The 27013-nt window shown below is 56.3% G+C and overlaps 1 protein-coding gene across 13 annotated transcripts in view; it reads right to left on the reverse strand.

The window, feature by feature from the left end:
• DAB2IP (DAB2 interacting protein) overlaps positions 1-27013 on the reverse strand; it is a 195111-nt gene that overhangs the window by 60910 nt on the left and 107188 nt on the right. For 12 of the 13 annotated variants that reach the window (XR_004350518.1, XM_032636266.1, XM_032636263.1 and 9 more), the window contains exon 3: positions 22014-22168. The exons of the other annotated variant lie outside the window; for it this stretch is intronic. Coding sequence is in view for 11 of the 12 variants with exons in the window: in XM_032636266.1 (XP_032492157.1) it covers positions 22014-22168 (155 nt within the window). In the remaining variant the exon portion in view is untranslated. The remainder of the gene's footprint in view (positions 1-22013; positions 22169-27013) is intronic. 13 annotated transcript variants of the gene reach the window in all.

The raw sequence follows: 27013 nt of genomic DNA on the forward strand, positions 1-27013 counted from the left end.
GTCCTGCCGCTCCAGTCCCCTCTGCTCCAGTCCCAACGGTCCTAAAAATTGGTCCTGCAGATTCCTGCAGCCACCCCTCTGCCCAGGTGGCTTCCTCCCCAGGAGGCCATGCCCACTCCCCACTGCCCATCTGGATTTTATCCAACCTTTAGGATAAAGATTTCTAACTAAAGAATACTTGGTCGACACTCATGTTTTGTTTAGCCCACACAGTGTTTGACATTTTTAAGTTTTGAATCAACTGCCAACATTTAAAGATGTGAAATTTCAAAATGTTACCCAAAACCCTCTAGATTTCTGGCTTTTCTTATAAGTCCAAAGGCCCAGTGCCATGGCGCAGGGGCTGCTGCCTCCTCAGCAGGACACTCCCCCTCCAGACTGCTGGCATCCACATCTGCACCAGCCTCAGCTGGGGGTTCCTGCGCGGCAGCCTGCAGGACAGGGGCAGGGCCCACCACACATCTCCCAGGGAATGCCCAGCACCTGGAGGCACACAGTAGGGGCTTGCTTACTGTGCGTGGAATAATGAACAGAGATGCACTGCCTCAGCCTCACCCTGCCCAGACCCCCTGACTGCTGTCTGCCTCCCTGCGAGACCCAAGCTAGGACAAAACGGTGCTCCTCGGTCCTGGGTCCCCCTCCCACAGCTGGGCACACCTGCAGTGGGACACTGGGGCTGCAACAAGATCCTCACATCAATATCTGATCTTTGCTTCAGAAGCCGTGTCTTCTAGAACCCAGCCAAAGGAAGAGTAGAGCTCCTAGCATCTCCCCGCCTTCAATCAAAGTGGCAGGATTCCAAGCTGGCCCACAGACACTGATCCCCAGGACTTTTATTAAACTGAAAAGGAGAAATTCGGCAGCAGCAACTAACAAAGCCAGGCGTCCTCGATGCCTGCCTGCAGGAGGCCTGCCCCCCTTTGAAGCAGGTAGCCAGCTCTTCCCTTTTTCTGGGTTTTCAAGGTCAGAGTCACATTGGCAGCAAGTGCTCTCTTTGTTCTCCTGCCTCTGACTTACCCCAGGCACAGTCACTGTCCCCAACAACCAGGTCCTCAGCAGTGGCAAGGGACGGTCTTGCTCCTGCTGGGGGCGGGAGCAGTGAGAGCCAGCCAGGCGCTGGCCGTGTCCCCTGGGGCCCTGCTTCCCGGGAAACGGCATCTCTGTGGGCCTGGCTTCCCTGCCAGCTTGGGAGCACCCTCTCTGATCCACAGTGCCATGCTCGATAGAGGCTGATGGGAGAGGAACAGCTGACGGCCCCCAGAGTGTGCTCCCAGCCTGGGGAGCGGGCACCCACCAGGAGAATGGGCTCGTCTGAGCTCTGCCCCTTGCTGGCTGATGCTATGACCTCAGGCTACCTGCTTCCTCTCTCTGAGCTCTGGTTTCCTCATTTGGAAAATGGGGAAATAAATACCTGATCCCAAACAACTGCCCTCCTAATGGGACCCAGAGGAGCTTATGAATCACAAGGTGCCATGCCAAAGTTAATTATTCCAGCGCCCGGCACAGCACCCAGCACGAAGTAGGTGCTCAAGGCATCGTTCGTGGTGCAAACGTTTATTGGGCCCCTGCACCATTCCAGGATGCATGCGAGGTACCTGGGCCCAGGACAAAGGCCTGCCGGTGCATGGGAGGTCTACCCTTCAGTGGGGCCCGCAGACAACTGTCATGCCATGAAAACTGCCAGGAAATAAGGATCGGGATGCTGTGAGACCCACGGGGTCGGGGTCCTGGTCTCCTTGAGGCGGGGTGAGAGACCCAGGTCTTACAAGAGCGCCACCTCGTGGCTGCCAGGCAGCAGAGGCCAAAGTTGAGGGCGGCCCAGCTCTAAGGCTGCCTGGCACTCTACCCATTTCCCAACAGCCTAGCTTAAACAGAGCTGCCAGGTGTGGTGAGCAACCCAATTCTCCCGTGTGCATGCACACATCAGTGCCATGCGCACCCGGACACGTGTGCCAGGGAACTCATGGTGACACAGTACTGACGTGGGCCAGACCCCGTGCCATGCCTTTTACGTACGCTCTCTTAGTGACCCCCAACACCTGCTAGGGGAGTGGTTAAAATAATACAGACTCGTGGGCCCCACCCCCAGAGAGGTGATGCCGTCCCACCCCCAAAAGGCAGCGCTCGTCAGAGCCTGGAGAGTCGCAGCGCCTGAGGTCCCCATTATGGCTGTGCCCCTTACCAGCCCGTGAGACCTGGGTCAAGTTCACCAAACCTCTCGGCACACAGTCTCCCCATCTCTCAGGTCCCTGTGAGCATTACGAGACAAAGCACCTGGTGCAGACGGAGTGATCATCCTCACGCCCATCCTCCGCCTAATCCACAGCCCCCAACACACGCACACACACACACGCACGCACGCACGCACGCACGCACGGCCAGGACCCAGCTCCCACCCAGCTCACCTCTCTGTCTCCTCCTCTCCTTCCCTGCTGCTTCTGCTCCTCTGAACTGCTTCCCACTCCCCTAATGCTCCAAGCCCTTTCCCACCTCCCAGGGCAGCCCCAGGTCCCAAGAGGATACGAAGGTTCTAGGCCTTGAGCACTGGGCTCACTCAAGGGGCTGCCTAACTGCCCTTCTCCCCTCTTTGACATCTGACGAACTCATCCTCTATCAAGCCTCAGCTCTTGCCACTTCAATGAAGCCCTCCCTGATTCCTTGAGAACAGACCCAACTCCTGTCCAGCCCCGGCAGAGAAGTGCAGAGAGAAGGGGGCAAAGCCTCCAACTCCTTGCTTGCCCCTGGGTGCACTCCTTCCTCACTCCTGGCCTCAGCTCCCCTACCTGTGAAGGGATCTCTGAGACTTCTCATTCTAAGCCCCCGGAATGAGCTCGCTCACAGGCTCTCTTTGGGGGTGGGGAGAGCATCTCCAAGTTCACCCCAAGGTTGTGGAAGGCTGGGAAGGAGCTAGACTCAGCCTGGTTCTCCGTGGGAGGACAGGACAAGTACAGTTCAAGAGACCCCAGGCAGCGTCCTCAAGAGGCCTTGCTTGCAACTGGGGGGAGCAGACCCAATAACGAAGCGCAGAAGACGTGGAGCAAAGGGAGATCCACCTGGGATTGGGGGAAGGGGATCAGGGCAGGCTTCAGGCAGAAGTAGCTAAGGCTTGAAAGACAGGACCAAAGTAAGAAAGAGCAGGGGGTAGAGGAGGATTCCAGACCAAGGGAACATGAGACGGAAACCATGACACAGTGATGGCGAATGTACCTCACTGCTACGACGCATGTCTCAAGGCGCCTGGCTCAGCATTTAGCTACAAGTCTCATTTATTCCTCTCAACCACCTTCGAGATAGGAATTGCTAATATCTCTGTTTCACAGAGTTAAGCAAGTTCCCCAAAGTCACAGTACGATGGAGTGGTGAAGCTGGGATGCGAACCCAGGCATCCGCCTGCCACGTCTGAGTCAACAGGGGTGACCAGTGGGGATGCAGGGAGGATGAGGGTCTAGGGACTCCCGAGAGGCTCGTTAAGACCTCAAAGTCGGGCTCTGTCTTCCTTGCAGCCTGCTCCTGAATGGCACCCAACCCAGGCCAGGGTTGTTGGTGAAACCCCTTGAGGGTGACCCACCCACACGTGGAGGCGCGCAAGCCACACAGAGTCCGAGGACCCCAGCCATGCACTTCCTTTGCACCATCGGCCTCAAGGATGAAGGGAGCTGCTGCTAATGAGTGAGCGAGCTGCGGAGCGGGGGAGGAGCTGGGAGCTGCAGCCAGTCAGAAGCCGCTCCTGTCAGCGGCCACCCCGACAGGCTGGCTCCGAGCTGTTGCCAGGGCAGCCCGGAGAGTCTGCCTTCACAGGCAGAGTGATTGAGAACCAGCTGCTCTCTCCTGGGCCACCAGCTCGGCCAGCCAGGAGCTCCCCATCCAGTGCCTGGCCCTTCCAAAGCCTCAGCACAAAATGTCAGGGGCCCCGTAGGGAGGGCCACCGGCATGGAAAGCTGTCAAGACAGAAGGTGTGGGCATGCCCTCACATGACGGAGACAAGCCCTTTGTCACAACAGTCCTAAATAGGGACCAGGGCTGGGGGCTTGAGGCTTCTGGGCCAGGAGTTTCAACAACCCGGGGCCATCTTGTAGGACGCTCACCACTAAGTGGTCCCTGCCCCTCCACTGAGGACCCTGCAGCAGCAGGTGACCCACGGGCCTGGAGGGGAAGGGTAGAGAAGGAAGGTGATGGCGGGGGTGGAGCTGAGCGGAGAGCAGTACGGGGGAAGGCGGGACCCTGACCAGCCGCTCACCAGGCCTCCTCGCAGCATTTAGCATAGCTGCCACCGGCGGGATCAGAATAATTCTGCATGGGGAGGAGGACCGCGTTGGAGAGGCAATGTGCCGGTCAGTTCTGCGTGCCCAGCGTGCTGCGAAGCAGGATATCGGCCATGCTAAAGCACATTCAGGTGGATGACTGATGTGTGACAAACACACGAGTGAAACTTCAGTGAATCTACCCAAGGGCAGACTCGCAGGGCCCCTAATCAGGACTCCGACGTGCCAGGGGGAGCTACAACAAGCCCATTAAATGGTTTTCTGTACAACTGCACCAGATGGATGCAGTGTTCCTCTCATTTAGAAGTGTTTTTCCCCTAGTGTGATGAGTGGCTTCAAATGTGACCACTTCTAAGAAGCCCACAGGGCATGGCCATGCTTGTCTGTACCTGCTCTGAGATACAGGCAAGCTCAGCAAACCAGCCCTTCACAGGCGGCCTCTTGCAGTCCAGAACCCTGTTTGACCCCGAGTCCCACCACTCAGTGGAAGACCCTGGCCCCCAGGCCAATGAGAAAGTTGGCAGTTCCTGCCACGGGAACACTGGCATCACTGGGGAGTGAAGCTCAGGTGCAAGGTGCTTCTCCAGGGCAGAAGGACAAAGTGGGGGGCTCACGAGAGGCCATGGGGCTGTCCTTCTGAGATGAGAGCCGGCTGAAATGTGTGTGCTTAGGGCGGGGCACAGTATGAGACTCACCTTCTCTGAAACTCTCTTCCTGGTAGTCGCTGGGGGCAAAAGAGACAGAGTCCCACCCACTGCCAACCATTAAAGGCTACAGAGATTTGCCGACGACGGAACCGCTGGCTAAGCGGCCACCTGGACTTAGGAGAGAGAGACAGCAGGGATGGCCAATTGGAAATGTGTGGTTGATGAAACACCAGGCTGGCTGTTGATCCCCTGGGTTCCCCACATGGGCCAAAGACCACGGTGGGAGCCACGGAAGCAAGCTCAGAGGTCAGCCCGCTGTCTCCCTGCAGATAACAGAGCACCGTGAAAACAAACAGGCGCCCATGGTGCCCAAGCTGGGGCAGAAATCGAGGGAGCTAAGTAAGGTCTGGAATCCATCCATGGCCCAGGTAGGAGAAAAGGATGGGACAAGCTTTGACCTGGCTCCTTCTGCTTCACAGCTGCCTGGGCCTGGGTTGGCCTGAGTCTGCCACCGTGGAGGGACAGGGACTGCCTACAAGGAGATCCAAGATTTGGTACCCAGGGTCAGGGCCATCACGGTGACCCCGAAACACCACCAGGAGTGGGTCTGGTCTGCCTGGCTTTCTCTCTGCGGGAGGGACTGGCTCCCTGAGAAGCAGAAGCAGTATCAGAAAGGAGACCTCAAGGCACCGACCCCAGGAAGCCACTGATGTCTCCTCCTGGCAGCACACTGGGCTGCTGGATTCCCTCCATACCTTCAGGGCCAGCCCCGGGCCTAGCCGGAACCCCGCAGTAGATGCCCCGCTGTTTAGCTGAGGAACTCAGCAGACTTCTTTTGGAAGTGGGATCCGAGCAGGACAGAGAGCCCTGGCTGGGGCTCTTCAACCAGACCAAATAAACACTCAGCCTCTCGCCAGGGGGGCTGCAGTTTAAATTTGGAGAGGGCAGGGAAGAGCCAATCCGAGCTGAGTTTGGGCTGAACTGGCTCTCAGCCAACAGCAGCAGGAACGCACCCCAAACTGAGCTTCGTCTGAGTCTCAGCCGCCCACCGGCTCCCCAAGCTGGAACAGGCAGTGGTACATCCAGCCCCAAGGTTACCCTACAGCGTGATAACCCAGCACCCTCGCCACCAACATCCCCCAGAGGCGTGGGACCCTTCCAGAGAGGGAAGAATCCAGAGCTGCTAGCTGGAGGTCTCAATACTTGAGTGGGTCTCAGAATCACCTTGTCCCTCCACGGTGGCAGACTCAGGCCAACCTGGGCCCAGGCAGACGTGAAGCAGGTGGAGCCAGGTCAAGGCTCCTTGGTACCCAGGGTCAGAGCTGCCACGGTGACCCTGAAACACCACCATGACTACAGATCCTGGGGCTGGTTCTAGGTCTGTGAATCTGACTCTCCTAGGTAGGGCTCTGGGATCTCTCTGCCTGGCACCATGACGCTCAGCTGCATCCAGGAACCAAGAGAAGGAAAGGTGACCGTTGATGCCTCCCAAAGTCCCCTTCCCAGAGCCCACAAGGCATGTTTGGTCTCTCCCTATCTGCTGCTGCCACTTCCTAAAAGCCTGGGGAGTCACAGAGGCCCAGGTCTAAGTCCAGACTCAGCCATTTAACGGCTCTGTGACCTTGTGTTGGTCTCTTAACCAGCTTCAGCTTCAGATTCCTCACTTGCAAATGAGAAAGTGTCTGTTTCCTAGGACTGCTGTGAGGCCCTCTTTTAGCCCCCTCGCTCCCAGACCCACTGGATCTGCACAAGCTCTTCCATCTGCCCAGAAGGCTCTTCCCTGCGAGCTCAGCCCACCCCTCTCCTCCTCGGGGATGCCATCCCCACCACCCTGACGGATCAAACCCTCCAGTTCCGGGCTCTCGGTGCCTTCAGGACACACGCTTCCACTGCAATCACACATTGACCTGTGGGACAGTTTCACGGCAGGAGGGGCCGGGGCCGATTCTGCCTGCTCCCCCGAGCCAGGCACACGGCGGGCCCTAACTGAACGGTATCCACTCTCCCCAGCACCAGGCCATCAGAGCTCCCTGTCTCGTCCCTGGCTCCAGCCTTGACCACTCAGAAACGCCCACTTCCAGCCCCTCCGATACTCCCATCAGCGCCCTGCCCTGGACGGGCCCTCTGAGACCATCCGGCACCTCTGGAGCCTCACACCACCACCAGCTGCTTCCTGGGACTGGGCCCTACGTGGCTCTCAGATTTCTCGTGGTAACGCCCTCTTGGAGTTTCAAAAGCAAACCAAGTCATTTGCCAACTATTTTCTCCCATTAATTTCACAATGCATTTGCTATTTTCCCTCCATAATGACTCATTTAGCAGCAACAGAGCAATTAGGCAGACCACAGAATATTGATTTTCTAAGTGGGAGAAGTGTCCGCACAAATGTCTCCCTATGCCTGTCTCAGGCTGTCTCCCGCTACCTGATGGGGTAAACCTGAGGGGGACTGAGCCGAATCTGCTGGCAGGATTCTGGGGTCTCCAACAGAAGCTCAAAAGCATGGTGTGCGCATGTGTGTGAGAGTGTGTGTACATGAGATGACACGATGAAATTATCACGTGACATACATGACCCCGTGGAGACCTCAGAACCCTAGGAGGCAGGCACCATTATCACACCCATTTTAAAGATGACGAAACAGAGGTTCAGAGATCAGGTGACTTGTCCTAGATCACACAGGAAGTTAGGGAGCCGGATCCAGACCTAGGTCTGTGTGTCGGCAGGGCAGAACTCTGTTCATCAGGGCGCCCTTGTGTGGCTTGCTCTCCATGGGACATGGGGGATGTGGCATTGGGGGCAACACAGTCCCTGCCATAGTGTGACCCAAGGAGACTCCTGAGACATGAAACAGTTGGCCTAGGTCTTGAGGTTGCACACCTCAGCCTCAGTGCAGCCTCCAAGCCTGCCTGCTGTAAACAGGTCCACCCCAGGCTGCCCCTGGCCATCGGCTCTTGGAAAGGCCCGGAGAAAGACATAATGGCAGGACCCCCTGCCCTCCTCCTCCTCCACCCCCTGGCCACCACCACCAGCCCAGGCAAGTGCCTGCCCAGCTGGTGGGGCACTTCAAACATCCCCTGCCTATAAAAAGAGAGGGCAGAAGAAAAGAGAGTCAGGAATGGTTTGATGAGCGGAGCATCTATGATATCTGCGAATGGCTCCCAAACCAGGCCCCACTGCTGAGAGGATCCTATCAAACAAGAGCTTAGCTTTCCTCCTACCTCCCGCTCCCAGAAACTCACTAGAGGCAAGCTGGGATGGGGGCTGTAGGGGCAACAGGTACCCAAGTTCCTGGGGACCAACACTAGCCTAACCCAGGGAGCAAACCGGCTTCTTGATGGCCAAGGGAAAGAGCTGAAGGTCCAGCTATCAGACGTGGGTTTAAATACCAGCTCTGCCACCATCTATGTGGCTTTGGGTGGAATAATGACCTCCTCTGAGCCTCAGGTGCCTTATCTGTAAAAGGAATAATGCCTGCTCTGACACCTCCTTAGCTGTTACGAGGGCCAAGCAGTAAATGATAAAGTGCTACATAGGGACTTACCTGGTGGCACAGCGGTTAAGAATCCGCCCGCCAATGCAGGGGAAACAGGTTGAATCCCTGGTCCGGGAAGATCCCACATGCCACAGAGCAACTAAGCCTGTGCACCACAACTACTGAGCCTGTGCTCCAGAGCCCGTGAACCACAACTACTGAGCCCACTTGCTGCAACTACTGAAGCCCGCGCGCCTAGAGCCCGTGCTCCGCAACAAGAGAGGCCACCGCAGTGGGAAGCCCGCGCACTGCAATGAAGAGTAGCCCCCGCTCGCAGCAACGAAGACCCAACGCAGCCAAAAATAAATAAACAAATTTATTAAAAAATAAATAAATAAAGCGCTACATAAATGTGGGCTAGCGAAGCTCAACAAAAGGGAAGGTTTCTAAGAGCTGGCACTGCCCAGCAATGGGATGGCATCTCCCCATTACTGGCGATGTGCAAGCAGACCCTGGATTGTCCACGGTTATGGGAAGCAGAGCATCCTATATGCCTCCTATATACCCAGATGCACATCAGCAAAGCAAAGGCTCCCAGGAGTCAAGCGCTGAAGAAATTTACTTGCTTTGCTTCCCTGACCTGTTTGTTGGACTATGGAATCCCCTCATCACAAATGCCCGTTAACATCTGCAAGGATGTGGTGTTCCATGGAACCGGGCCTGAGAAATTCTCCTACGGGCGCTTTGGACAATGACCAGGGGACATAGGGAAGAAAGCAAGGCCTTTCGAGTACAACCCTCATTGGAAAGGCTATAGGACCTTTCCCAATGTCAAGTACAAGTCAGGAGCAGACCCAGTCCTCAACCTCCCTTTCTAGCATGACAGGGAGACAAATCCATTTTCCCAGAGAGAAAATTCACTTCAACGAAACAACGTAAAAAGGGACTTAGAAACCTCAAACAGGAGTCACTCTCAGGCTATCCCTGACCTTAACAAGCCAAGAAACTTGGAGGAATTGAAGAAGAAGAAAGGCCTCAAGCATAAATGCCTCCCCCTTCCCTGCTCTTGCCTGAAAATTCACCATGACTGCCCTTACCCTCTGGGTCAGCAGGGCCTCGTCCAGGCTACCTGAAAGCGGGGCTAAGACTCCACAAGCGTTGACCATATTTCAGAGTGGAAGAGTTTGTGGGGCCCCAGGAAGCGGGAGACTGCAGAATCCCAAATCCCCTGTGTGTCCAGACCCCATCTGTGGATCCTGGAAGAAGGCAGCAGGCACGCCCGGCCCCGCCCGCAGCGCTGCTGTGGCGCTGCATGGACATACCCCCTCCACCCCAGGGCCTGTCCTCTCTCTGGGGGGCTCCATGCCAGGCAAGGCCGACAGATCCCGGAACCATGGGCTCCCTGGAAGAGCTCCGGCAAACCCATCCATAATGGTGCAGACTTTGCTCCCAGCAAGGACAGAGCTTTATTAATTATTCAGGGAACAGTGCAATTATGCAAATCAGTGGGCAGCCTCTGCCCAACTGCTGTCTTCTGCAGGAGTCTGGGGGGAGGGGGTGCCCAGAGCCCAAGCGGCTAAGTACAAGAAGGGAGCCACCCAGCCAGTGAAAGGCGGAAGAAACCCCCCACGTTCTGGGCCCACAGAGGGCTCTGACCAGAGCCAGGCCCCATCCCACACACAGAAGAGCTAGGAGCTGCTTTGAGGAAAGATTCTGAAAACCTGGGGATGCCTTTTCCAAAAAAAGAAAATACCCCCAAAGCTACTGCTAGGCCAGCAATGCCATCATTCAAGGCTTGCTCCTGTAGGCCCTAAAGGCATGGAATACTTCCAAAGTTCCTTCTTTAAAAGTACGCTTCTAAGGAGAGGTAACAACTCAGATTAGCGTTTACCCAAGAATGCTCTGCGGAATACTACTGCTGTCGGGGTGGAGGACAGGAAACCCTGGATTAAACAAGGTGCAACTGGTTTCTTTACTGCAGGACCTCTCAGGGCCTAGAGTGAGGATGCCCACGCCACCTGCGCAGGAGAACATCTAGTCTCACCTCCAGGAACCAGGAACTGAGTCTGATAAACTCTGGACAGATTGCTCACAAAATCCCCTGCCAGGTCCATCATCCCTTGACTCTGAAATTCCGTGGTGTAGGTTTTCACTACTCTCATAAACAGCCATCATCAAAAATGTGAACTTCACGTGCGCAGGGCAGCTAGACACGACCACCTCGGGCAGGCTGGCAGGGCGGTCAGAAGGCCCGCCCGTGGCCCTGCCTGCCGCCACCCAGCCCCGCCTCCGGCCCCTCCCCGAGGCCTGGCAATTGTGCAGGTGCCCAGCACCATCTCAGGTCCACAGAGGGCTGGGTCGGCTGGGAGCCTGGCTGCACGATCAGCAACCCCCTCAGCCAGTCTAGCCGGAGGTCTCGGCGCCAGACGCACCTGTCTACCCACAGGTGCGGAGCGAAGGCTGGGCTGGGAGGCCCTGCCCGCCATCATCACTGCTTTCCCTTCAACCACCTGGGCAGTGATGCAAGTGACCTCGACGTGCTGACCTGGGGAGGAAGGCTGGTGAGCCCACCCGTGACCTCTGCCACCGACCCCACCTCACCCAAGATCATAAGTCAACAGATCCAAATGCAGTCACGGCTCATTAGCTCTGCCAGGAGGATAAGAGAGGAAGGGGCCCGAGGAGGAGGACACTTGTAATCCCTGAGTAACTGCCAATGCGGGGGCAGGCCCCGAGCCGGCCCTACCCTCACTGCCTGGGGACCCCAGCCACTGAGACCAGGAGGATAGGCCCGCCTCCACTGCCACACACCCCCACACCCCCTCAGGACTTTGGCACCCACAGTAGCCTCCTTCAGAGCTCGGGGTGGCCCCGGGACGCTCCCCCAGCCCCCTCTGGTGGCTGTCATGTTCTTTCATGTGGGAGAGAGTAGAACACTCTGGAAACATCTAGGTGCAAATCCCATCTATGCCACCCACCTACTGTCTGATAGGGACAAGTGGCTTTTACCTGTCGGAGCCTCCGTTTCTCATCTGTAAAACAGGGAGAGGGCAGCACTGAGCAGTAGTTAACAGCACAGACTTGGGAGCCAGGCTCCTTGAGTTCGAATCCTACCTCTGCCATTCCAGCCGTGCAATTCACATTTCCTGGTTGAAAACCAGGGATAACCACAGAATGCAGCACGCGGGCTGTTGTGAGGATGGAGTGAGTTCCTCTCTGTGAAGGGCTGAGAGCAGGCCTGGCCCACAGGATCTGTCCATCATGTTAACTATCATGCTGGAGAGGGCCTTGGCTTTGAGTCCAAAGAGACCTAGATTCTCAATCCATCACGAGGGTAATCCCCGATAAGTGATTTTACCCCTCTGAGGCCAGTTTCAGCACCTGTAAAATGGAGGGAGGATAAAACAAGGGTAGTCGAGAGGATTAGAGATGACGTACAGACAGTGCACGGTGCTTGGCACACAGCGGATGCTCCATAAATGGCAGGTAGGTTAGTGATGACACTATTGACTGAGCAGGTCATCTGGAAAACAGAGACCATGAGAACAGGGGTTGATGGCAGGGCCTTACATAATAAAGCCAGTCCACCTGGGTTTGGATCCTACCTACGAGCCGTGTGACCTGGGCAAGTGGCTCAGTCTCTCTGGGCCTCAATTTTCCTCTCTGTAAAAATGAGGAGAGTAATATTGTTCAGAGTGCTGGTGTAAGGATGACGTGAGAAAATGCAGGAAAGGAGCCCGGCCCATCAAAGGTGGCCACGCAGGGTAGGGGCTGGCGGGTGGTGGTGATATCGCAGCACTCAGAGAAGCTCGCCATGAAGAGTGCAGAGACGAAAGGCATCCTGTCCCACCTGCTACCACGGCTCCATCCCACGTCACCTCCAGGGACTTCACGACCTGAAGGCGGTGCAGCAAAGGCCGGGAAAGACAGGACGCTACCCTGTGCTAGGTGCCTCCCCTCCAGGAATCCCAGAGTCCTGGGCACTGAGATATTAGTCTTTGTTTTGCTTTGTTGAGATGGAGAAACTGAGGCTCAAAGAGAAGCAATCAGTCGAGCTCCGGGTGGCTGACTCCAGCACACCTGCTGACCTCCCAGCAGCAGGCAGAACAGGGGATGGGGCTGGAAGGCAGTCATGGGTTCAAATTCCAGCTCCATGGCCCACAGGCCCAGATTCCCCCTGCCCCACCCTCCCCCATCTTTCTCTCCCAATCTCAGCGGGCATCTGGCCTCCTCCATTGGGGGTACAGCCTAAGCCACCTGGCCTCTCCCAGGGGTCTCTGCACAGACAGCCACTCTCATCCCTGAGCCGAGACTCTCCAGGCTGTGCTTAAAGAGCTCCACTCCCAGGTGGGGGCCAAGGGCACCTGGTCCAGGCCGGAAACATTGGCTAGTCCTGTCCTATGGGCTTTGACTCAGTGGACCTGGGTTTGAATCACATTACTGCCACTCACTTGATCCTGGTGACCCCAGAGAGGAGTGACTACATCTCTCTGAACCACCTGTAACTGGGAAGTCGGCAAGAGGAACAGGCCTCAGTGGCTCAGGTGGGCCAAGCACTGGACCTGGAGCTAGGAGACAAGTCCCAATTCCAACTCTGCCCCTTCACCTCTCTGAGCCTCCCCCATCTTGCCTGGAGAACTCAGACCATAGTCATAAATGCCCTAATTGCTCCAGGCGCCCTTAGGAGATCTAGAGCACCAGTGTGAAAGTGCTTTTAACAGCGGAGAGCCCTGGGAAAGCACAGGCTGGGGGGGCGGGGGGGGGGGGGGGGCGGGGGCTCCGGGCACTCCTGTAGGAGGGGGAAGGTTAGTTCAAAAGACATCACAACCTTAATAAGAAAGGGCACGGCACGCTAATGGGAAGATTCTAGGCCTCAACCAGGGAATGGATCGCCTAGGCATGGGGTTCCCCCGAGTGCGACTTTGGGCCAGTCATGTTCCCCTCTTGGAGTTTCAGTTTCTACAACTGTGAAATGAGAAACAAAAAACCCTCTTACTATGAGGAATCAATAAGAACATAGCAGTGCCTAGGCAAGCTGCAGGCATACATCTGGGACACGGTCCTGCCCTCTGCAAAAGGAACAGACTTTGGGCAGTGGTTCTCACACTTTGCGGAAACATGATTACTCCACCAGAGTCTAATTCTGAAGGTCTAGGGTGGGGCCCAAGAATCTACATTTTATCAGGGGTCCTGCCTGGGGTGGGCTGGTCAGTCCTGCTCAGGGGCCAGGCCCTCAGTTTCCAAGACAAGAGTGGGGTTTTATCAGAGCCAATTCTGGGACTGAGTTTCCTGATGAAATCTGGGGAAGATGGAAAGGGGGAAAGAAGGGTAATAGGAGTAGAGGGGTGGGGCTGTGAACAACCTATTAATCAATTTCCTCCCCAGCCCGAAACAGTAATTGCTGGGCGCACACATCCTTCACATGCTAACAGTCTGCAGCTGCAACAGGAAGCTTCCCCTGCGAATGTCAACAAGACAGCATGAACTTAACTTCCCCTTAGTCAGTGGGCACAGGGAGATGCTGCACTAACTCACTGCCCTCAGTATGAAAACCCCCCAGGACAATGTCGCATCAAGTTAGAGCCTGTGCTACCACGGCGGCATCTGTATTTCTACCCGAAGTGCTCTTTTACAACCAGGCCCTGCAAACAAGGGCTGGGAGAAAGAAAGGTCAGGGCTAGCCGAGGCAGGCGACGGTCCCGGAGCTAACTGGGCCCTGGCCAGAGCCAGCCGGGACCCCTCAGCTCCCCCATGGGGGCTGCCCACCAGAAAAGGGAAGCAGCAGATCACCGTGACAAGCAGTAACTCACCCCTCAGAGCGCCTGCTGTGGGGAAAAGTGCAAACTCAGCCTTCTATCTGGGCCAATTCCTGGCCCGCCAACGCCCCTGGAGAGACGGGGAGACAGACTTGTGGCTCTTCCGAGTTAGCAGTGCAGCAGGCCCAGGAGGCAGGTTCCTGCGCTCCAGCCTGGCCTGTGGCAGTCCAGGTACAAGTGGCAGCAGGAAGAGCGGCAGGAGGTGGGGCGACAAAGCCCTGCTCAGGTGCCTTTGGGAGAATGTGAAGACGTCCTGGAGGCTGCCCTCCGGCCCCTCCCCTCCTGGCAGTTAATCAGCAGGCAGACCCCCAGTGCCTCCCCAAAGCACAAAGTGCTGTGTTCGGGCCTCCCAGCAGCCCGCCCCAGGCCGCCGTCAGCCACAGCCTTCGAGGGGACAACCCCAGGGGTCAGGTGCACGCAGGCTTCCTGAGCGGATGCGAGTGGGGGTATCTGGGGAACGCCCTATTCTTGGCACACCCCCAGGATCAGGCTTGACCTCCAACCTTGGGGTGACTTCTTACCTTCCCCAGGAACGCACAGAGTATTCCCAGATAGGCTGCCAGGGACCCTGCAGGCGGGATCCCGTCTCCCTCTCCTTCCCCTGGGTCCTCACCGCACCACCCGCCTGGCTCAGAGGGGACCTCTGGTGCACAACTGGTGGCTTCCACAGGGACCTGGCTTCCAGTTGCCAAGCAAGGTTCTTACATGTGCACGCGCGGGGGGCGTGTGCTGTGGCCTGTAGGCAGGACCTGGGGGGCAGCCCAGGCTGTGCCCCCCAGTATGTGTGAGATGCTGTGTGCCCACCCACAGGCTCACACATGCCCACAGAGGACGGAGATTCCCTCTGGCCCAGGAGAGGACAGTAACACAGGCCACCTTCCTGGTGCCCCCAGCTGGGAGGGGCAACTTCCGCATCATTCCCATCACAGTCATCTCCTCTGGGCTTTCAGCCTGTCCTCTGAGGTGGGTGGGCAGGATCACAGGTGACTCTACACTGAGCACCGTGATCATGAGGGACAGCACGCCCCTGGTGGAGAGCTGGTCCTCTGAGAAGCTGCCTCAAACTCTGGAATTGGGAGGAGGGGTCCCATAGGCAGCAGCCCAAGGGCCGCTAGAGGGGAAGCAAAGGGGTTAGTTTCACTGTAGAGTGGCTGGTGACTGTCCTGTCCATAGCCCAGGCCTCAGGCATGTCGCCCCGGCTGCTCTGGGGCGTCAGAGGGTGGGGGTAGGCGTGGTACAGCCTCACGCCAATCCGGGCTTGCTCTCCGAGGCCGCTCGCATACCCCACCCCAGGCTGGGAATGCGGCCCAAGCCACTCCTCGAAGGCAGGCGCAGGCGGATGGACTGTCGGCCAGGAGACCCAGCATTAGCAAGGGGCGCTTTTCCACTCACCGGCACCAAGGCACCCAGGAGGGCAGGTGGGGGAGGACCTAAGTGGGCCCTGCCACCTGGGAAGGAGTCACACGCCAGCCGTGGGAGCTGGGTGTTTTCCTTCCTGCCTTTTCGGTCTCCCTATGATCTCCAGCTCGCTTCTGTGGCCCTCTAAAATAGCCATTAATTAGAGCCTGGTAATTAACTTTCTGGTTCAAGTAATATTTTTCAAAGGAATTCCATTAAAGAGTCAATTTGCATATCCTCAGACATGGGACCTGGAAATAAGCAGGGTTACTCTGGGAGAATGCGAAAGGCCTCACCCACAGCACCCCTCAGGCCTGGCGCCCAGGCCTGCGCTCTGCAGGCACCTACAGGCACGAGGGGATTCAGAGGGTGGCTGTGCTGATGGCCCGGGGATGTGCTGAGCCCTGGGAGGCTCTCCCCAAGAAGGCAGGCGGTTTGTTCACAAAACTGGCCAGCTCGGTGGCCACACGCCCAGACAGCAACTACACACACGCACACAGATGCGCACGTGAGAGCGCAAACACAGAACACGCCACGCACACGGCAAAACAGGATGTATGTAAACACACATGCACATGCCGGTAGACACGTACACGTAAGAAAACAGACACAGTAAGAACGGTAGCCAGCACTCATTGAGCGCTTAGAATGAACCGTATGTCCATATTCGACCTACAAAAACAGCCACTTCATGTGGTCCAACCCTACATGAAGTGCCAGGCCCTGTTCCAAATGCTTTACATGCGATTATTCATCTCAGATGCACAAGGACACTTAACACATAACGCGCACACACCTTCACGAGGGCAGGTGCGTACCCGTAAGACATACAAAACCACGCGCTCGTGGACGTACACATGCCTACAGACACTTGTACAAAAAAAGGCTTCTCTAGCTTTTAAAACCCCAGGCTGGGGCTGATCACATTCTCACTAGCTAATTTCCACCGTTCCTAAAAATATTGCCCAGCTCAGATCTCTGGAAGATACACGAGGGAGCTGCAGATCTAAAAGGAGGGCGATAAAAATGAGAAAGCAAAAATAAATTGGTTCTTCTCCAAGTCTGGGTCATGTTCTGTGGCTTTCCCCTCCCTCTGGAGATGAGGCTCAGAATCACGTGCTCGTTAGTGGGGCTCCAGTCAGCCCTGCCCCAAAGGTGCCCATGGGGATCCAAGTACAATGCTGCAGCTGGGTCGGGACGTGGTCATGAGGCCTGGCTTCTGTAAGGGTCCCACCACCACTCCTTTGACCGTGTGCCTCAGTTTCCCTGAATCTAACAGTCCCTTCACCACCTACCTATTCTGCATGGTGAAAGACCTTTCAAGGTGCTGTGTAAATGCCAGGCCTCCTTATGATAATTATCGGATTAAGAATTAAATCTGATTCCCTTATGGAGAGAAGAGCAGGGGAGGGGGGAGTTGGGAAGCATTCCTTGCAGGTAATTAATGAATTCCCGGCCATACCGCTTGGAAGACAGAGACCCATTTAACAAAGATCCACCTACATGAGGCCTCTCAGAGCTGAGGAAGGCCAAACAGGGCAACTAAGACTCCTGCAAGGGACTTGTCAGAACGTTCAGAAGGCAAAGGACACGAACAGACAAGACTCAAAAGCAGCAGCACTACTGGCCCTTAAACTCAGGAAAACAGTGTTCAATCACTAACAAGCAAGAAATGCAAACAACAAAGAAATGCCATTTTTCTGCCTATACAAATGACGAAGGTTGTGTTAATGATGACACCCAATGTTTTTAAAGGTCTAAGGAAACAGGTGAGCACCCTCAAAAAGCATTGGGGGAGTGTAAATTACTACAGGCTCTCGATGGGAGGCATTTTTATCAAAAACCTGAAACTGTTCATATTCTCCGACCTAGTAATTCTAAGACTTTACCTCATGAAATCAATCACAGATGTAGATAAACGATGCATACTCAACGATTAAATACCAGCACCATTTTTAATAAAGAAAAACTAGACATGACCTAAATGCCTAAATTACTAAAAACAAGTAAGGCCTGAACATCAGATGGAACAGTGAACTTTACAAGTCAATTTTTAAAACACATATAGTAGAGGTTTGCTTTCCCAGGTGTGGACAAGACCAGGGTCATTCCACTTGGCTACTTCTTGTGTTCAAAGTAGTAATGATCCTCTGTGCAGCCCCTTTCACCTTACGAGGGACAGCAACATCGAGTATTATCTCTCGAACTCAAAATAACACCACATGATTGCGTGTTATCATTCCCACACTGCAGATGAGAAAACTGGGGCTTACCAAGATGAGGGGCCTGTTCGCCACCAATATTAACTACCACTTACTGAAAAGCCTAAAACACACCTGTCTAACCGCTCTCGCGTGTTATAACTTATTTAATAAAATTTTAGAAACATTTAAGAAACGTGTAAGACCCAGTGTGAGTTGCTAAGGAAAGAGTACTGAACAGGACAGACATTTTCTATTAAACACATGCTGAATATATTAATATCATTTCCAACGACACTATTATCATCAGACCCATTTTGCCAATGTGCAAACTGAGGCTCAGAAAGGTTAAGTGACTTGCCCCAGGAATGCCTGGCTTCAAATCCAAAGATCACATACTTCCCATTATTCGCAGAGACTAAGAGGCCCAATCATCTCAACATCACCCAAGGGAAGGCAGAGAAGGACCAGGCTCTCCCTGTCTACAGCAGGGGAGGGAGAGAGCGGAGAAAACCCAGGCCTGGGTGCCCAGCCCTGCCTGCACCTACTGTCAACAGAAAACAGATTCTGTCTTCCATTTTTTCCTGTTCCTCATCAAGCTTCCTCTCCTCCCACCAAGGAATGCCTCACCCAAAGGGGGAGAATTGATTCCTGCCTACTCAGGGCCGGGTGAGGGTCCCTGAAAGCCCCCTCCCTCCACTTCCAAATTATCTCCCTCCCTAGTCTTACACTGCCTGGAATCCTACCATTAGTAACTTTCAGGTGTGGGAACTCCAGGCAACACACATACTCCCTGTAAGGGAAATCAATCTCTCACTCCACACATATCAGCCTTGGGTAACTGCACCTGGGTTGCCCGCCTGTGTGGAGGGCCAGAGTCACCCAGATACAGTGTCAGCGAGAAAAAAAAAATGAGGAAAGCACAGTATTGCCAGCTGACCCTCCTAGATACTCAGCAACATTAATAAATAAGTGAGTGACTTGGAAATTATCTTCTGGGAAGGCAGAAGCACCACATCCGAGATCGCTCTTACCAACATTAATACCGTCTTGTAAATGAAGCAGGAACATTTCCAGTCTGCAAAACAAAAGTGCTTTTGCCAGCACACCTTTCACCTGGAAAGCCTCCGAGCGGCATTCATTTCTGTTATCCACGGGAAATGATTACCTGTCCTTGGTGCTTATTTCCAAAACCTCCAAAGGAGAAATGAGCGTTGAGGGGTCCAGTGATCTTGGAGACCGACTGGGAACCTCCCCCAGACTGTTTCCAGGGAAGTAAGTACAAAGGCTCAAACCTGTCCTGTGGCCCTCGGGGACCCCAGAGCCCAGTTGTGCCCACCAAGCCCTGTCTGGCTTGACCCCAGCCTCACAACCAGGCATCAGCCCTCTCCCCGCATCAGCTAACTTCAGCGTCTCCACACCTGGGGCAGACTCCTTTCCCAAGGAGCTGAAAGATCCCAGAACGAAGCTAACTGGATGAGAGAATCCAGAAGAGAGAATCCCGGCACACACACACAAAAATCTCCCAGATGAGAGAATCCCAGCGCAAAAAGAAAATAACGTCCCCAGCACAGAGAGCATGCAACAAAGCCACTTCAGCAGCCATAAAGCAGACAGATTCACCCAGAGTCAGAACCCAAGTGGCCGCCCCTGAGTTCCCTGTGCTCCTTCTCCCCATGAGGCGGCCACGGGGGCTCACATCTGCCACCCTAGAGGCCCCCAGCCCCCTTCCCGTGCCCATCTCCTCAGTGAGGCCGCTGTCTCTGCACTTGCCCCCTTCCCAGCGAGAGGCACGGCAGCCCAGCGGGGTCCCATGAGCCAAGCCAAAGGCAGCCGTTCTGTCTTCCCAGGCTTCAGCAGCACCACCACCCCACGGCAGAGCGGGGGGAGGCGCCTCTCCACTCACCCAGCGTTGACCGTGAGCTTGGGGGGTGGGGGTGGGGGTCGCCAGAGTTGGCTTGACTCACTCAACTCCAAACAGGGCGAATCCAGGGACTGTCCCAGAGAAACACCTGCCCAGCCATCCCACCAGCAGCCGCTAAATCTACTTGTAGGCAAAGCAGCACACCAGGAGACCCCAGTCCGAGCAAGGCCCGTTGCCGCTCCAAGGCTGGACAGGAGGGCTTCAAACCCAGTCTCTCTGCCTGTCCGTGGGAAGTCTGGGCTCCCTTCCTGGGCCAGAGAAGCCACCAAGCCAGATTTTGTTTATCGAAAATTAATAAGACAATTCCACACCACTGTCAGTGACGTTCTGCTCCAACCGCTACCATCTACCACCGCTTCTAGAAACAGACTTGTAGTCTTACTCCCTACCCCGCCCCCCGCCTCCGTGCCCCTCCGGCATGTGGCAAAGCTGACCTGAGGCCAAGCTGGGCAGGACCTGCTCCAGGTCATCTCAGCCAGGCCCTGACCTCCGGCCAGGGCTGCCAGCCGAGCGCTCGCCGGCATCTCCGTGCAGGCTTCCGGCTGGAGGGAGGTAAACACGGCATGCACGCTGTCTGCTCCCAGGAGGGCAGGCACACTCAGAGGCCGGACCGCCTGCCGTCTCTCCTGTTCCCCAGACACCCACACATGCACACAAAACTGGGTACGTACACGAGGCCCTGAATGCGAGTGCAGAGGGTCCTGACCCCCACCAAGGAAAGCGCAGAGAAGGGCATGTTCCTGGGGAAGAAAGCCAGAGGAAGGGGCCGGCGGAGGGAGGAAGGCAGCAAACCGGGTGGCCTGCCGCCCAGACAATAACAAAGATGGGAACCGAGATTTTCAAAGACGCAGTGGCTGCACCCAGCGCTGAGCTCTGGCCTGGCTAAATCTTCCTGCCAGGGCACGCCTGGTCCCCTGGGGCACCACGGCCATCAGAAAAAGGCTGAGGGTCCTGCCTCGGGCTGGGCTTGGCAGCTGGGGCAGCAAACCAGCTGCAGGCAGTGGGGAGGATGCATTAGAGAGAGCAGCTCCAGGCTGATGAAAATTAAAGGTCTAGTAATTCTCCTGGAGAGTGGAAAGAGTACTCTTCGGGAAGATACTAGGGGTCAGTTAAACAGTCACTCAACCTTGGGCAGGAGTTGGGCTATAACTTGTACTCCTCTGCCTTCTGGAACCAAGGGGGAGGGGAGAGAGATTTTCATTCTACCTGTGCCTCCCTTACAGGGAGTGCCAACTCACCAATCATACACAGGGGCACAGCCCTATGAAGGAAGGCAGATGTCAGGGGCCTGAGATGCTGGGGCTGAATGCCGAAAAGGCTCCTTGCTGCCTGCCCGTTCTTTCTTTCACCCCCACTTAGCTGAGCAGGAACACGTTCTAACTGGCACCAGAATCCACCACCATGCTGTGCCCAAGCAGAAAGGTGCTGGGGCTGGCACGGCTCAAGGAGGGGGGGACCTGGGCCCCAAGAGGCTGTGTCCGCCGGGTGTCCCCGCAAGCAGACAGGAGGGCTTGCCCTTGCGAGGTGAAGCCTGCTCCTTGCCAGTGACTCCTGGCAGGCTGAACCACCTCCTCTCTCTCCTCCTCTGCCCCACAAGCCACCTCCCCTTGGAATTTCCACACCTGCTCCTGACTTGCCCAGGAAAAGGAAACAGGGAATAGGAGACACCCCTGGGAGTGGAGAGGTGAGGGAGGGAAGCAGCTGCCCAGGGCTGGAAAAGATGAGGCCCTTATTCCTTGGCCTCAGGCACTGCCCGCTCTGCTCACCCCAGCCCCCAGCGGAGCACGCGCCCTACTTACAGCAGATGTGCCCCCTAAGCGGCCCAGCCCCCTGTTCCTCCCCTCCAGATGTTCACCCTTTTCGTCACCGCTGGGTTTCCGCAAAACCCAGCCGAAATGCCTTTTGTATCGGACACTCAAGGGCTCCAGAGGCAGGGGGATGGATCCTGGGGTGGAGGCGCCACTTCTGTCCCCAGCTCCGGGCACTACACCGCCCGGGAAACAATGCCCACCTCGGCGAGGCGAGGCAGGACTTCTCGGCGAGGGCACTTCCCTCCCGGCCTCGCCCCGAGGCTCGGGCACCCGGTCCTCAGCCCTGGGGGAGTGAGAAGGGTCCTCCCGTCGCGCCCCGCCCCCGTCCGAGATGGCCCCACAAGTTGCCGGAGGGCGGCGTGGGGTGCCCTCGCGCTTTCGGCGCGCCCCAGCCCGGCTCTCGCTTTGTCCCCGCGCCCTCCGGGGCGCATCCCGGGGCGGCGGCGCGCGGAGGCCGGGCCGGCGGCGACGGCGGGCTCACCTCTCATTGTCCGCGGCGGAGGCGGAGGCGGAGGCGGCGGCGGCGGCGGCGCTCCGGAACCCCGGCAGGATGTGGCGGAAGCTGTGGTTGCGGTCCAGCTTGGGCTGGCTCTTGGTGCGCTTGATGGAGCCCTTGAGGCGGCGGCTGAGGAAGCCCTGCGCGCGGGGCGACAAGAGGGGGAAGGGAGGCGGGGTTAGCGCGGCGGCGGCGGGCCCGGGACCCGCGCGGAACCCGCGCCCTGGCTCGGGCGGCCGTGCGGCCGAGGGCGGGCGCGGGCTCGGGCTGGCCCCTGCACCTCGCGGCCCGCGCCGCCCGCCAGCCGACCGAGCGCCGACCGCCCGGCCCGCGCAGCGCGGCCCAGCCCACCCCGCGCCGCCAGCCAGCCAGCCAGCCAGCCAGCCACGTCGCCCCCGCCCCCTAAGCCGCTGTTGCCATGGCGACGCCGAGCCGAGCCGCGCCGGCCGCTACCGAGGACGCCCGAGCCCCCCGGGCGCGGGGGCGGGGGAGCCCCCGGGGGCTGAGGGGGCGGGGCTGCACAGGGGCGGGGACCCTCGGGGGGCCTCCGCGGCAGCAGCCTCCTCAACTCATACAGGAACAAGGTCACACACCGCCACCCACCTGGAGGAGTCCACGCCCCCCTCCCGGTCCTGGATTGCCAAAGCGCCTTCCTCCGCCCGCGAGGTCGATGTTCTCAGCCCGGGTAGTACAGATGGGGGAAACTAAGGCTCTGCGAGCAGGCGTCCGGTCCTCTGGGGAATGACCGGCTAGCGCAGCTCCTGATAGTACCCTGGACCCCTAACCTGTGCGTCTTTCCTTTCGCAGGTGACTGTCACAGGCCCTCGGGGTGGAGCCCTTTGCCTGGAACCGTTGTACCCCAGCAGGGGCAACCACCTTGGGGGCAGGGTGACCTAGTATCTAGCTCAAGGAGAGGCCGAGGGGCTGAAGGGTTTGCCGAGTACCCCCGCTGCGTGCTTCAAGATTTGGAGCCAGGTCTGAGAGAAGGCTGGATCTTCCCTAGAGAGACTGCTGCCTGCTGGCCCATTCATGACCCATGGCGGGTAGGGGTCCACTCCCGGGAGGAGTATGACAGACCTCAGCGGGGCCTCCCCATTAGGCCATTCATGCATCTATCAGACTGCGCTGGACTCTGAGACCGGAACCTAAGCTGAGTCCAGCCCCCAGAGCTCCGGGTCTAATGGAAGAGACAGGGAGGAGACAGCGTTCAGTACAGCAGGTTGAACCAGTCTACCCTGGGGTAGATTTGGGGGCTCAAGGGGCCACAGCCTGGGGTGTTCTGGACTTGGTACCCTCAGGCAGTTGGAGGGAGAGGAAAACTGCAGGAAGAGTGATTCCCTGCGGGTGGAGTTGTCTGAGAGGGATTCTGGGGACTCACCCACCCCAGCCTCAATTCCAGGTGATATAAGGATAGAAGGGAATGAGATATTAACTCATTTCAGAGTTAATGTTATTCACAATCTGAACACCATATTTCATCCGTCACACAATAAAGGGTAGGCTTGGTGGCCCTCTCTGCTCTGGGGGGAGAGTTGGACCTTTGCTGTAGTCCACACCCTTACTGGATCTGTCCATCTCTATGGCCCTGGCACCCAAGACTGATGAGAGCAAATGTTGGTTGTACCCATCATCTCATGTCACCCACACAAACAGAAATGACAGAAAAACATCCCTTTCTGCAAATGAAGAAACCTTGCTCAGAGAGGTGAAATGACTCACCCAAGGTCACACAGCTCTCAGACCTGCCTAATGTCAGAGCTTTTCCCATAGGACCCCCCTCTTCTGCCCACCCTCTTCGAGCTTTCCCTTTTCCCACCTTTCTGCCCCTACTGTTTCCTCCCCCTCAATCTCTCCCACCCATAGAAGGCTTATCCCTGTGGCCACCTGTCAGAATTCTGCACATCCTTCAAGGCCCTTCTTCAGGCCTTCCCAGGCAGTGGAATCCAAATGCCTCTCACCTCTACAGCTTGGTATTACTCTAATCAGTTGCAGTTTAACAGTTATCTATTAGAGGTTAGGGACTACAGGAGGGACCTTCTTCCAGAGTGGTGACCCACAGACAGGACGAGGCCTAATGCAGAGGGACCACAAAAGGTGGTGGGCCAGGGGGACAGCAGGCTCTCTGGGAGACACAGCATGAAGGCAGGGACCTGCACCCCTGAATAAGCTCTGGGCTCTCCCAACCTTGGCCTCTTGGCAGGTGTTGGGGGAGGAGGGATGCGCCTGGCTAACTTGGATGGGTTCTTCTCTCGCAGGTGTGGTTGTCAAGCAAGTTCCCCCAATGAACTTGTACTTTTTATTGGTTTTTATTTTCTACACTGATTAAAATTTCACAATTTTTTACACTCTTGTGGTACAAAGAACCACAAAGCATGTTTCACAATTTACGGAGCTCATTATGTAGCAATATGGACAGCTTTATCCTATTCCTGAGTTTAAAAAAACAGTTTTCTTCCTTCTAAGAGGTTGAGTGGGACAGTATCACTTCGTCTTCCCCACCCCCACCATCAAGGCTACACTTAATGCTCCTCTGGTAAGCATTACCTGTAAGCATCCTTGAAGCCTACTCTGAATGTACCTCCCCAAACTGACCATGACCTTGGGGACTCAAACTCTCTATAATATCATTCATTCACCATTTGTCAAGAGCCTACCATGTGCTAGGCATAGTGACCAAGACTGACATGAACACTATGAAGTGAGCAGTGTACAGAATAACAAAAGGACAGGGAGCTTACCTGTCCCCCACCTCACCACACATATCCACCATGGAGGACCTTATGTCCCCCAGAGGACCCAGCTCAGGGCTCTACATATGGAAGGCTTAACAAACGCTCATTATCCCAGAAAGCCACGGCTGGAAGGGGACTCAGATCCAAAAGACTGTATTACAAGGGTGAATAATGCCCAGAGAGGGGAAGGTCTTTCCCAAGGTCACACGGCAAGGTTAATCAAAGACCCCGGACTCCAGTTCCCTGCCCTGCTTAGCCTCATAGCTTGCTTACTGACCTCCTTCTTGGGGTAAAGGGACAAGGGTGGCTCCTCGCCCAGCCCTGGATGAAGGGAGACGAGCCTCTTCTCCTGTCCCTTCATGGGCAGGTCCCAGGACATGATTTCTGGAGGCAGCTGCAGCCCTGAACTCAGGAAGAGGGAATGACTGGCCTTCAAGTCAGAAAGTCTTGTTCTAGACCCTAGTCGACCTTTAGTGAGGGGCAGTGGGCAAACCACGTCCCTTCATTCAGTAAAACAGGGTTCTCGATGCTCACTGCCGTGGACCCCCACTGACAGCCCAGTGGCTGAGAGCTGGGAGCCAGAGGCAAACAAATGGGGCTCAAATCCAACTCCATAGACCCCTGGCGGTGAGATGGTAGGCAAGGTCCCCCACCTCTCTGTGAACTGGGTGGGGGCTGCAGTGAGGATTAAGTAGGACAGACAAAGCCTTGGATCCCCTCCCCTTCCACACCCCCAGGGCCTGACTTTATCCACCTTCTCCAGGAGGCCCTGACTACACACTCCAGCCCGGCTGATCACACCCCTCAGGCCAGCTGAAGTCCTCTCACACTGCTTATGTTCAAATCTTAGTTCAGATAAACTGTGGGAAAATTACTGGACCTCTCTGAGCCTCAGTGTCCCTATCTGTAAAATGGGTTGAGGACGATACCTTCTCTATAGGGTTGTGGGAAGGATTAAATGAGGTAAGCTATCCCCAGTAAAACGGTAAATACTAAGCAACTAAACACAGTAGTTGCCTGCTTTATTATTATTATTACCGAGGTTGGCTCCGATACAGCCACCAATTTTTGCCCCAAGGAGGTATGTGACCACCACAGGTGGGAGTCTGTCTGGGCTCTCGGAGGAGCTTGAAAGCAACGTGGCAGTGGGGACAGGGCTGGTGTCATGCCTAGCGAATGAATGAATGTGCTTGCAAAAATTATCCTGGAGCCACAGAATATCACTCGGTTTGGTAGTTTTGAACTCTTAAACAAGCACTTCTCTTCTAAAGCAACCTCACAGAGGCTCCGGAGGTTCAAAGTGCTTGGGCGGGTGGAGCCGCACAGGTGGAGGCCTCTGCTTTCATTCACTGGCGCAGGGTCTGATGGCTAAAGCTCAGCAAGGCGCCTGCACAGTCCGCGGGGACCAAGCCTGCCCCCTCCCCAGATGGCGTGCTGTGTCTCTGCTAACACAGCCCCATTCCCCTGCGCTTCTCAGGCAGCTGTGCCACTGTGCTTAGGTCAACTAAGGCCCCAGGGACTTTTGCACGAGGCGGCTGCCTGATGTCACCACCCCCAGCCCTTTGGTGACAGGGTGTGGACAGCCCTTGTAGCCTCTGCCCACGTCCGTGACAGCTCACTGCCCATGCAGATGTCCTCCCTCCCAGCTAATCCATGTCAATGGTCCAAGCCCCTTGGGCTTCCATCCATGTCAATGACCAAAGTGCAAGAAAAGTCCCGAGCGGAGGACAGAGGCCCATGGGGTCTCTGGCTTGCAGGACCCGAGTTGTCGGCTGCTCCCCCAACCCTATTCTCTGCCCCCACGCTGACCCCGGCCTCAGTGCTACTTCTCCAGGAAGTGCTGGGAAGCTTTCTCAAAGGCCTTTCAGAATTCCAGACTCGTGATTTCTCCATTCACCATTTCAATTCATTCCATGTGATGGAGATGCTGATAAATTACCAATTTCCAGGCTCCTGCTCTGCCAGGTCGCTCTGCCCGGGGCACTCACGGAACACACCCGGAGCCCGAGCAGAGGGGATGCCTAGGAGGACCCGATGCCTCTTCTCAGGAATCCTCGTGAGGACATGTGCTTCAGAAGGATGGTTGGGGTTTTCAAGTGGGGAGACAGAGGCTCAGAGAATGTAAGCTACTTGCTGAGAGTGGCAGAGCTGTTAGGTGGTAGAGCTGGGACTGTAACCAGGAGCGTTCTAGCCCCTGAGGAGGCAGGGCAGGGATCCTCTTACACATGCACACATGCCACACACACACACACA

The sequence above is a fragment of the Phocoena sinus genome, chromosome 6 (genome assembly GCF_008692025.1).
Source record: "Phocoena sinus isolate mPhoSin1 chromosome 6, mPhoSin1.pri, whole genome shotgun sequence".
NCBI lineage: Eukaryota > Metazoa > Chordata > Mammalia > Artiodactyla > Phocoenidae > Phocoena > Phocoena sinus.